Genomic DNA, 12,382 nt, shown 5'->3' with positions numbered 1-12,382 from the left:
ATCACAAGAAAGGGTAGGCGACATCTTGGGGTATCAACAAAATACTGTAGATTCCCTAAACACGTATTAAATGGTTTTTTTTTAAAAAAATTATGCAGGGAAGCTCGTGCTGCAATATCTGGGGCACCTGTTGTTATCTTATATTTTGAATCTTGGCAAAATTTATTGTCTTGATTGATGTATTCATTTCAAGCTTTGTTCCCCAATAAAATTTCATTTTGTTTATTTTTCATCTTATCTTAGGAAAATTTGTTAACTCATTCATTTCGAGATTTGTTCTCAATAGCATTTTGTTTGTCCATTGTAATAATCTTCTTTCAAAAACATTTGGAATAACGATTAATGGACTGAATGTTCAAGCAAAATGAGCTCTGCATATTACTCTAGAAATTTCTAAATAATGAAGGAACCTGAAACAGGACCGTTGTTTAGAACACACCAAATTTGAAGTGTCTAAAAGGAAAAAGTCTAAATCAGGACTATCCTTTTAAACTTTGTTGTCCAAACGTGGATAAAACAAAATGACAAATGTCGTGTTAGGTGACAAGGCTTCAATGAACAAGCAAGCAATAATCACCAAGTGATAAGGAAGAGGTTACCTCGGAGAAGAGAGCCTTCATTTGCGCATAAGTCTTTGGTATGACACCCTGAGAATGGTGTAGGAAACCAGAACGGTTCAGATCCTATATCCCCGAATTATGATAAAAGAGGACGGAGGAAAAGCCATATCTTTCTACCCTTGGGTTACAGTGGGAGTTTGATGGTACAAATTTCATATCCCAGTGGATTGAACTTTGACGTTCACAGTGGAGGACAACTTGGCTAAGTGTTCCTTTAGAAAAGTTAGTCAAGCAAGAAGGTGCTGTAACACATCAGTCACAAAACCTTGATAAACTTCAAGTAATGATAACCTAAGCGAGATCATTCACGAAAAATAAAATTCTGCATTCATGCAAACACCATTCACACATGTCTAGATAGGAGCATTTGTTTCATTTTGATTATGTCATCCTAATCATTAGGCATAATTAGGTTCATTATACAGGTCTTATCTCCCTGAGATTACAGTGGAGTAGACCGAAAAATATCAGATCTTATCTCCTTGAGGTTACAGTGGAGCAGATTGAAGCCAGAGATCTTATCTCCCTGAGATTACAGCGGAGCAGATCGAATATAGTAATCCTATCTCCTTGAGATTACAGTGGAGCGGATTAAAGGATCTTATCTCTCTGAAGTTACAGTAGAGTGGATCGTATCAGGTCTTATCTCCCTGAGATTACAAAGGAGCGAGCATCAAGAATTGCAGATCTTATCTCCCTGAGATTACAGCGGAGCAGATCAAAGATAGTAATCCTATCTCCTTGAGATTACAGTGGAGCGGATTAAAGGATCTTATCTCTCTGAAGTTACAGTAGAGTAGATCGTATCAGGTCTTATCTCCTTGAGATTACAGTGGAGCAGACCGAAGAATTACAGATCTTATCTCCCAGAGATTACAGCGGAACAGATCAAAGATAGTAATCCTATCTCCTTGAGATTATAGTGGAACGGATTAAATGATCTTATCTCTCTGAAGTTACAGTAGAGTGGATCGTATCAGGTCTTATCTCCCTGAGATTACAGTGGAGCAGACCGAAGAATTGCAGATTTTATCTCCCTGAGATTACAGCGGAGCAGATCAAAGATAGTAATCTTATCTCCCTGAGATTACAGCAGAACAGATTGAAGATAGTAATCTTATCTCCCTGAGATTATAGCAGAGTAGATTGAAGCTAGTAATCCTATCTCCCTAAAGTTGCAGCGGAGCAGATTAAAACCACATATCTTATCTCTCTGAAGTTACAGTAGAGTAGATCGTATCAGGCCTTATATCCCTAATGTTGCAGTGGAATAGACTGAAAACGTAAATTTCGTTCCCCTGAAGTTGCTGCGAAGAATATTAAAGCTACAAATCAGATCTTCCTGAAGTGCAGTAGAGTGGATCGAAGCAACACGACCCAGTGGACTGGAGTGAAGCTACTTAAAGAGAAGCGTCAAGAGAAGTCAAGAATCACCTAGACCGGGCAAAATTGGTCTTTTTTAGTCTTTGCTCTGTTTTCATTACACGATAACGAGTAAAGAGGGGTAGCTGTGAGACCCAATTTTTGCCCGGCCCATTAACAAATAACCCAATTACAAATAAAATAAAATACCCCTGCCCAATTACTAAATCAACCCAAACCTAGACCCAAAATCTAAACCCACTAAAACTAAGCCCTAATGGCCCAAAGTACAAATCGAAAAGAACCCTAGCTCATCGCTTTCACCGCACCACCGCCTTTTGACTTCCACGCCGTCATTCATTTCCTCTCTGTTGCCGTCACCTCTAGCAACCACCAACTCTGCCACCTAATCCATCAGCATCAAATCACTCTGCAAACAAGGAGAAAACACGCAAAGTAGCAAAATAATAGAGAAAATAGAAATGGTTCGGCTATAAAAGCCAAACACCATGTCTGTATTTTTTTTTACAATGGATGAACAACACCAGTGAATAATATGGAGATAAAAACAAAAAAAAAAGGTTGATTTCAATTTATTTTCTTCTCTGTTCTTGCGTTTTTTATTTACTTTCTTCTATTTTATTTATTTATTTATTTTTTTGTTTATTTTCTACAACTCTTTTAACGAAACAAAAATAAGAAAGGGGAATTACCTGTGCCGCGCCGGAAAGGAGAAGACGAGTGGTTTCCCCTCGTTCTTCAGGCTTCGGACTTTTTTTTTAGGTTTGGCCCTAGATTTGTGCCTAAGACACGCTTGGCTTCGAAAAGAGGATCAAAAGATCCGATTTTGGAGTCGCCAGCCACTGCATGCGGCGGTGCTAGGGCGGAGGCATGCCGGAGGCCTAGATCGACCGATGATCGGCGCCAGGGCCTGAGAGAATACAAGAGAGAGAGTTCTCTCTCATTTTTTTTAAATGATGAATCTGATTTTTTTGTTTTTTTTTTAGTTTTTTCTAATATTTATACTAAAAGTAAAACGGCACCGTTTTGAGATCCCTTGACCCGCACAGCGACCCGGCCCAAGGGGAAGGATCCGCGCGTTCTACCTTAGGGGGATATTTGCGCCATAGGTCCTCCCTCCTTTGTGGCGTATTCAATATAATTTTTTTATTTTTGCAATTTTGGCATCGAATTTTATTTCTGTTTCAGTTTGGTCCCTAGACCATGCGCTTTGACTTCGTTGGAACGACGTCGTTTAATCGACAGGGGTTATTTCCCTATTCGGTCCTCCCTCTTTCGGCGCGCGTCACAATTTAATCCTTTTTTCATTTTTTATTTCGATTTCACCCAATACTTTCGTTTATTTTGATTTAGTCCATATTTTAGCAACTTTATTATTATTATTATTATCATTACTACTACTATATAATTGCTTTATTATATATACCCTTATGTATATATTTAATATTTATGTGCACATATACTTTTTTTTATTATATATTTTATAAAAGATATACATGTATGTATTTACATTTGCATTTTAAACTTTTATACATACGTACTTACATATATCCTCATTTATTTGCGTAAATATATATTTATATATCCTTTATACTACTAAAATATATATTTTGTATATATATTCTTTATATTTTATGATTCCTATATATGTACCTATATATATATACTTTTATATTTTATGATAGTTATATACGTATATATGTATATGCTTACTTATATATATATTATATGATAATTTTAAAATACGTACATACATACATTTTCATATTTCCATAATTTTATGTATATACACACATGTATATCTTTTATATTTTATAGTTTTATATATTTTATTTGTTTGTTTTCATTATTTATTTATTTCATTTCCATTATTATTTTGAATGAATGTTTAACTTTATTCGTTTATATACTTGGTTATTTTAGTATGTTATAGATTTGACTTTTTATTTATTTTATATTGTTGCTATTGCTCGTATCATTTTTGGTATTTATCATAGTTTTGCCATGCATAACAACGTAATTTGCTTTCACATTTTACTAAGACTTCGTGTTTTTATTTCACTCGATATAACTAAATTTGTTTTAAAAAATGGCACTTCGTGTTTAGATTCGAGAAGATCGTACCCTAACTCACTGGGTTTTGATTTTCACAATAAATCTAAATACACGAATCTTTTCAAACTTAAGTTTTTAAATGATCTCGGGAATTAAGAAAAGATTGTGTCCTAACTTACTGGGTATGATCCATTTCCTAAACCCGAGATAATAAAATATCTTTTAAATAAATAAATTTTGCCATTCATTTGCATATCCGAAATTCGAGGCATTGTGTCCTAACTTACTGGATATGATTCTCTTTCTCGAATAACGTGAAACATGCCCCTTTTCCTGAAAATTTCTAACGCTTTAATACAAGGATCGTATTTTTAAATTTCTTTAAAGTTTTCAGTTTTTCGACACTAAGACCTTAAGTAATCAACTAGGTACCAATTTTGGGCGTATCGAGGGTGCTAATCCTTCCTCGTGCGTAACCGACTCCCGAACCCGTTTTTTCTGAATTTCGTGGACCAAACTTGTTGTTTTAATAAAATCAAGCCGTTTATTAAAAACAACCACTTTTCGAGGTGATCCAATCACACCTCATAAAAAAGGATTGGTGGCGACTCCTGTTTCATTTTTCAAAACCCAAGTCGACCCCGTTTTTTCATCAAAAAATTGGTGTCAACAGGTTTCACCTCTCAAACAAGTTCTAGCTATCCGATTAGCAACTACGTTCCCCTCTCTTCGAATAAACTAGAATTTCACTATTTGAAAGCACCTCTTAACTATTAAATAGGAAAATAAATACGTTTTAATACGTTTAAATTTATGTAATCTCGCATTAATAATAATACCGATGTCAACTAAGCCTAAAAAAGTACGATAGAAATAACTTATTTAGGTTGCGGATATTAATGATCGGTTGCCGCAACCACAAATTAGACAATAAAGATTCTGACATCTTAAATAAAATTTCATGGGTCCCTGTGGATTATATATATATATAAATAATTTTACATATCTATTAGTTTATAATTTCCTTTAGATTGAATCACATTTAATTTTGTCCAGACTTACGATTGTGAATTAATTAGACCCTAGAATCGTTCGACAAGAGCTAAAATCGATTTTTACTTTTAGTAAAATTAGCTTTAAAATTAAAATTAAACTTAAGGACGGAATCAAACTGATTTTACAAGTTTTGGGCTTGAATTGAATTTCACAATTAAATTGGGACTGAATTTAAATTAATTTTGAGGTTATACGCCATGATGGGGTGGATATTAGGATATCCATATATGGTTTCTAATGAATTCCTTTTTCGGTTTTTAAAAGAAAAAGAAGGAAAATAATATTTTTTTAAAAGGTTTTTTTGTGCCGGCCACCGTGCACTGCTGCCGGAAACTGAAGAATATTGGGTTCTCTGACGGCAGTTGCTCATTGGAAAGTGATGAAGAATACAGAGGATGATGGAGAGAAAATTATATCTAGACTGAATGGTTGTTCATTTCATTCTAAACAAGTACAGAACTACAAATATATATAGAAAAGATACAAATATATTAAATAATATTTGGATCTGGATACACATTTCTTCATTTCATTCTAATTAAATAGGTGTAAAACTATAAAAAAATATTAAATAATATTTGAATCTGGATATACATTTGTCCATTTCATTCTAAACAAGTGCAAAACTATAAAAATTAGAAAATATACAAAATATTAATAATTATTTAAAAATTTACAAAAATTAAAGAGACGATTGACATAAAAAAAAACTAAAAATATAAAAATATTTTTAAATAGGTTGATAATATTCTTGCTTCTTAATCATGGTGCTTAGTCTTCTTGTGTTTTTCATTCTCATTTGCATGCATCATAATGTCACATTTCAAAAGTACAATGTCATAACTCAATCTTAGCAGCGATGAACTCTACTCAAGAACCCATGATAATCCTAGATAAGGATGAGCTGGGAAGAGACGAGAAGATGAAGCAGGGTTGATGGCTAAGATACAAAAAATGGAGACAGACTTAGCAAAATGGGACGATGAGCTTTAAAAGCTTAAGCAAGAATGTAATGATAAGGATTTGCATGAGTGATTATTAAGATGATAGAATTGAGGAAGCCAAAGGAACGGTGCTACTTGATGAATCCCAAAAAAATCTCAAGGGCCATTTGGGAAAACAGGTATCACGACCGCCTTATGATTTTAGGATCATCATGGATAAATAAAGTTTAGCGTTTGTTCCTTTGCATTCATGCATTCACCCTCTTTTCTCAGATTCGTTCATTCTTACGGTGTCGCATTCATTATATTTTAATAGGATTTGTGAATTTTTCATAAGAATGGTTCAAGGGTAGCAATGGCAGATGAACAAAACGCCAGAATGGATAAAGGAATAGTTGATGGTAAGTAAGTGAAGCTTATGACTAGAAAGAATCTCTGACACTACCATCAAGTTCATCAAAAAAAAAAAATAAAAGCAATATTTAACCCTTTTGGGCTTTTAAATTTAGTTTAATTAAAAAAAAATTCTTTTTTTCTTTTTAGCTCAAATGACCAAATATACAGCATGTCAGTTTTGATGTGTAACTTTTGGGATAAAAGTGGTGACAATAATATGATTTATGTATCACTTCTTATAAAAATAAATTGAGATACATACGTGGAAACTGAGGTATAAATTAACAACAAATTTATCACTAAAACAAATGATAATAATAATTTTATGGGATCACATCTTACATTTTCCACGGTAATGTAAAATTTTGAAATTATTTTTCTTTGTCTTGAATTGATAATCTTAAATTCTAAATTATGTTAAAATTTGGTAATATTTAGAATAATTTTAATACCACAAATTCTTTAGCTAATGTAAAATTTATGACAAGTTCACTTTTTTTTTTTTGCCCCAATTAGATACGTTCATGGGCCAAATTATTTGTCTAAGTTTAAAGGCCCGTTTAAAATTTGAGACAGTTTAGACAAAATACTCATTTAAAATATAGGTCGAGCTCAAGTTTAAACATTCAAGACCCAAGCCCAATTCGGCCCGTTTTAAAGTTTGTAATGCTTTATATTATGTTATTTTTGTATATTATATAATTTATAACACATAAAAATAAATCTACATTAAATATATAACACTACTATAATGCAAACATTAAAAAAGTTAGATGATTATATAAAAAAAGGTTTAATAAATAAAAATGTTAAATATTAAATATTAAATTAAAATAATATAAAATATTTTAAAAATTAAAAATATATATAAACAGATATAAAATAGGCTTGGCTTAACCATTTACAAATATGACATAGCTTGAGCAAAATTTTAAGTCTATATTTTAAGTTAAACCGGATTTGAACAAATATAAAATATATGAATATCATCCTTAAACTTGACTTAACCCATGAACTCCTCTTATTACAACTTATTCTCCAACTCTTTTTTTTTCATTGACAATTTAACAAATTTGTAAACTAGATGAAATTAAGCAACTGGTCTATTACTAAATAGGATTTACTTTTATGAAATGGATTGAATTTAATTATATAAACTAGAAATCTAATCATACACGTGAAACCACAGATTTAAAATACAAATGCTTATTTAAAAGTGACATATAATAAATAATAAAATGTATTGTTTGAAACTAATTAATTATAATAACACATAAAATATGTATTATATTAAAATAAATACATTTGATAAACCATACAAAATGCGCTTTAGTAAACCAATTGACGCAAATTCAAATATATATTTTATGTGATTTTTGTTAAAATAAAAAGGCTAAAATACCCTAAATAATATAACGAAAATTGATACCCAATTTGGGCTTGTACTATCTTAGCCTCTCTTGTGGTTCTTGGTGTAATTAAAATTTTGGAAATTCAAAGCCTGAAAAGAAGATAGTATACTTCATTCCATATTTTTATGTCACATAAACATCGGTCAAAAGCGAGAGAACCCAAACTGTTACGAAACAACCATATAGCACCAACATTTGAAACACAAAGCAAAGCCCAAAGCCCACTTAAATGCTAACCCTACGACCCTAAATCCTCCAGCTCCCATCAGACGCTCCGCCTCCTCTTGAGTAACGAGACCCACCATCACCATATCCACCACCGCCACCGCCGCCATATCCACCTCCGTCACCGTCGCCATATCCTCCACCATTCCCAAATACACCCTCACGGCGGCCGCCTCTATAGCCTCCTTCACGGCGACCATATCCTCTGCCTCCTCCACTTCTGTTGTAGCCTCCGCTTCCTCCTCCGTATCCTCCACCGCCGCCTCCACCGCTTCGGCGTGATTGGGCTTCGTTGACGGTAATTTTCCTTCCATCAAGATTCTGACCGTTCATTCCTTCAATAGCGTCTCTCATAGATTCCTCGTCACGGAAAGTAACGAACCCAAAGCCTCGGGATCTTCCAGTCTCACGGTCATTGATAATCTAAATAAGAAACGAAAATCAATTAATAAGAAAATCAATATCAGAAGAAAGATGCAAAGAGAAGGAAAAAAAACATAGATTCGTCAGAATCGATCGATCTTTAGGCCCAGATGGGATGAAGACAGAACGTACCGGTGAGAGATTATAAAAGAGAGAACAGTAAGAAGAGAGTATCAAGTAACAAGCAGTAACAGAAAACAACAGATCAAGGATCACAGATCATAGACGGGGAGGCCCGGATTGGGTCGGATCGAGTCAGATCTGGTGTCCGATCTCTGCAACAAACGGACCTTCGATTCGACGATCTCGCCATACACACTGAAGGCTTCTTTGAAGCCAGGTCATCGGTGGCCCAAGCGAGCCCTCCGACGAAGCATAGGTACTCAACATCAGCCGAAGCCATATCGGAAAACACTAGGGAGAGAGGGAAATAGACGATACAAAGGGGTTAAAATCATGACAAATTGATTACTCTCAATGTGACTAAAATCAGGGTTAGTTAAGGCAAAGCAGTCGTGGGGCCCACAAGCACGTGCTTTACAAAAATATATCCCACGCTCTCTCCGTCTACTTGTCAGGGAATGAATGGTCTTATCATATCACCAAAACAACCGAATACAACCGCTTTCTTTATATATGATTACACTATTTGGATTTAGTGTCATTATTTAAATCACTCTCCCACATAGGCGTTGACTTTTATGGAAATATTCAAACTGTTGATTTAGATGTTATCCAATTGTACACGTTTAAATAAATAAATACATATAATTATTTTCATATCGGATTAATATAATTATTTGTGTATGTAATATATCAACGTGAAATGGTGATAATTTGATAAAATTAGTGGTTTGTTAAAAATAAAATGAATCAATTTTAATATTTATCCTTATTTGAGAATTTAATCGGTTAAATATAATTTAAATTTTAATCAAACGTGCGCAATTACTAACCTTAAACTCGATAGTTATCATGATCAAAGATTAAACAACAATTCGAAAAGGGATAATGTAATACGATTAATTAATTTAAATCCAAAATTCAATTATAAAAGTAGACTTTTAAAAGAAATTACCAAAGGTTTTCACTATGAATCAATATTACAACTATGTTACATTCCTCCCTTAGTTGTACGTAGCTAACCTCTAGGATACATTTTCCAATTGTACCGGAATGGCTTTCAACTTACTGAGATCAGAAGCAAAATGTTTCTTGAGAAGTAACAACTTTGTAGCCAAATATTTAATTGACTTATGCAATGAAAGCAAATTATGCTAGCCCAAACCAATTTCGTAGTTTAACGCCCGATTTCGCCTTTGACCCTCAACGTTTCGACTCCATCATAGTTAGCTAGGTATGATAATTTGTTACAAAATTAGTATTTATTGACATTCAAGAAAAGTATAACCAACCACCAACTATATTTGCATTCTTTACAATTAAGTCCCTTTTTAATCTTAATGTCTGAAATTTTCGTAACTCATTTTTTATCCGAGCGAATCAGAATCCGACTTCGTATTTATTCTCTAGGGACCTCAAGCTATCATCTTATAGCATTTACATCAAATAACTTTCATTGCTTACAGTTAGGTCCTAAATGATTCAACAATAATTTCCTCAATAACCATGAAACCAAACCTTGCACCGATACAACCCACTCCAATAGCTTTTCACCTAGAACTTAAGATATAGGCATTTCATGGTTTCAAGCTCCATTTCACCACATCATCATCAATAGCAACTTAAACTAACACCATCAATTACAAAAACTAAAAAATGGGTTAAATACAACAAGTTTTGTAGATCAAGAAACCATAAATATTTACAACAAGGCTCTCTCACCTTAAAGAATTATGGTTGGCCATGAAGAATTGAAAAACTTACATTTTCTTTCTTTTCTTCTCTTGGTTTGGTCGTGGAGGAAATGAAGATAACAAATTGTTTTTCTCTCGTCCACTTACTTTTCATTTATGCGTATAATTTGTGCCATTTACCTTAATTAAACTTAAACGAATGGCTATGATCCAACCTTATAAAACTAAGTGGAGATGCACAGCTAGGATGATGTTAGGCCACTAATCACATATTAATAAGGGTCAATTTTCTATTAAGTCCTTGTCTTAATTGCTACTTAAGGCCCTGCTCAATTATTAAATCAAATCCCATTTATTTTGGTTACCATGTAATTTAGTCCTTGCACTTCTTTTAATAGCTTCTCAATTCAATTGCTAATTTTGGTTCTTGTGTTCACCTTATGAGTTTCTCAATTAATAATTTCTCAATGGCTCGGTTTAAGGAACTCAATCTCAAACCGAGTTTTTCTGACACTAACAAAAATTTGGTCATTAATCTTTTTTTCAGAAATATCGATAAATCAAAAACAGTACATCAAAACATATTAGTGTGGGTATGTAACGGTTCTAGTAAAAACCCATCTGTGGGATACTATAACTACCTAAGTGATGGTTGCTTCCCTACAAGGCAAATGAAAGGCAAGACTTTTCGACCTCTATCTTTCGACCACAATAACAACCAATTCATGAATGATATTAAACTTCTCCATTTCAGACACCTAATACAAACCAGCATCCTTCAAGCGTTGATTGATACGATCATTGGGAGCCAAGAACTTTAAATTCTATCAGGACAGAAGAGTTCGATCTGCTGGTGTTCCAAAAATCACAAATAATTAATTTTATAGCTAATCTAAAAAAATATATTTATAGAAAATTAACTATTATAAAAAAAAAAATTAAACCTTATATTTTAGCATATTCAAGGTGTAGCTAGCTATGTGGTCAGCCATTTTCCCTTTGGAGCTAAGTAAACCAACAAAAAATCAGACAGTTGTTGCTTAGATTAGTTGAGAGCTTGAGACTTTAAGGATTTGAGAGTATTAGGAGAATGTGAGTAAGAAAAAATGGATAAATGGGGTATTAGAGTGGAAATCAACATCTATCAGAGTCGACTTCCATTGTAATAATCACAATTAGTTGGGCCATTTGCGAAATAAATAACTTGGTCAAACATAATAACCCTAAACTCGATAGCCGTTGTTGTAGAGTTGTTGTATATGGTACCAAAACCTACTCATGGGCCGGGCCGGGCCCGAAAAGTGAGAGAATTTAGATAAAAAATAGACTTGAAAAATAAGATTGGGCAAAAAATAAAGCATGTTTAGAAAATGGGTTGGGTCTTGGGTAAGGCTTTTTTGGCTCAGGCCTGGCCTAGATATACAAAAAAAAAACTTTTTTTTACTATTTTCTTACTATTTTTTATTGTTCTGTTGTCATTTTCTTATTTTTTTTTTCACTATTTTGCTACCATTTCACTATTATGTTGCTACTATTTTATTGTTATTGTATAATTCTTGTTTTATTGTTAATTTTGTTACTATTTTAGAGGCATTTTCTTGTTAAATTGCACCTATTTAAGTATACATATTTTTTAATTTATTTTCAATTTGTTGGGAAATATTTATTTTAATATTTTTAATATTTTTAATGTATTATATATATTTTAAAAAATTATATAAACAAATAATATAAAAAATTAATACTGTCCGGCCGAGCCGGGCCCAGGTTTTAGCATTTTTATCCGATTTAGGCTTGAGCAAAATTTTAGACCCATTTTTCGAATTAGACTTAACAAACAGAACTAAAATTTTAGTTGGGTCCAACCTGATCCGACCCATAAACACCCTGTAGTACCAACATTTACTTTCCCTTCTAGCATGCTGGGATTTTGTAACAAATAAATGTGTTAATTTACAACAAATTAAATCCAACAACCATTACTGTTAAGGTTGTGCTAAAAAAAAAAAGTATTCTGGGTTTTCATCTACTTATTTCAATAAATAATGAAA

At 33.0% G+C, this 12,382-nt stretch overlaps 1 protein-coding gene across 1 annotated transcript; it reads right to left on the bottom strand.

Moving 5' to 3' along the window:
- Positions 1–7,956: 7,956 nt before the first annotated feature.
- On the bottom strand, positions 7,957–8,985 carry LOC105762859 (glycine-rich RNA-binding protein GRP1A). Its single transcript, XM_012580798.2, is given in 3 exon segments — positions 7,957–8,514; positions 8,805–8,854; positions 8,857–8,985. Coding segments are annotated over 3 exon segments (513 nt in total). The 5' UTR covers positions 8,918–8,985; the 3' UTR covers positions 7,957–8,112.
- Positions 8,986–12,382: the final 3,397 nt, after the last annotated feature.

Source organism: Gossypium raimondii, chromosome 12 (assembly GCF_025698545.1).
Source record: "Gossypium raimondii isolate GPD5lz chromosome 12, ASM2569854v1, whole genome shotgun sequence".
NCBI classification, from domain to species: Eukaryota; Viridiplantae; Streptophyta; class Magnoliopsida; order Malvales; family Malvaceae; genus Gossypium; species Gossypium raimondii.
The sequence above is the reverse complement of the archived record's forward strand: the minus strand, read 5'-3'. Positions and strand labels throughout refer to the sequence as shown.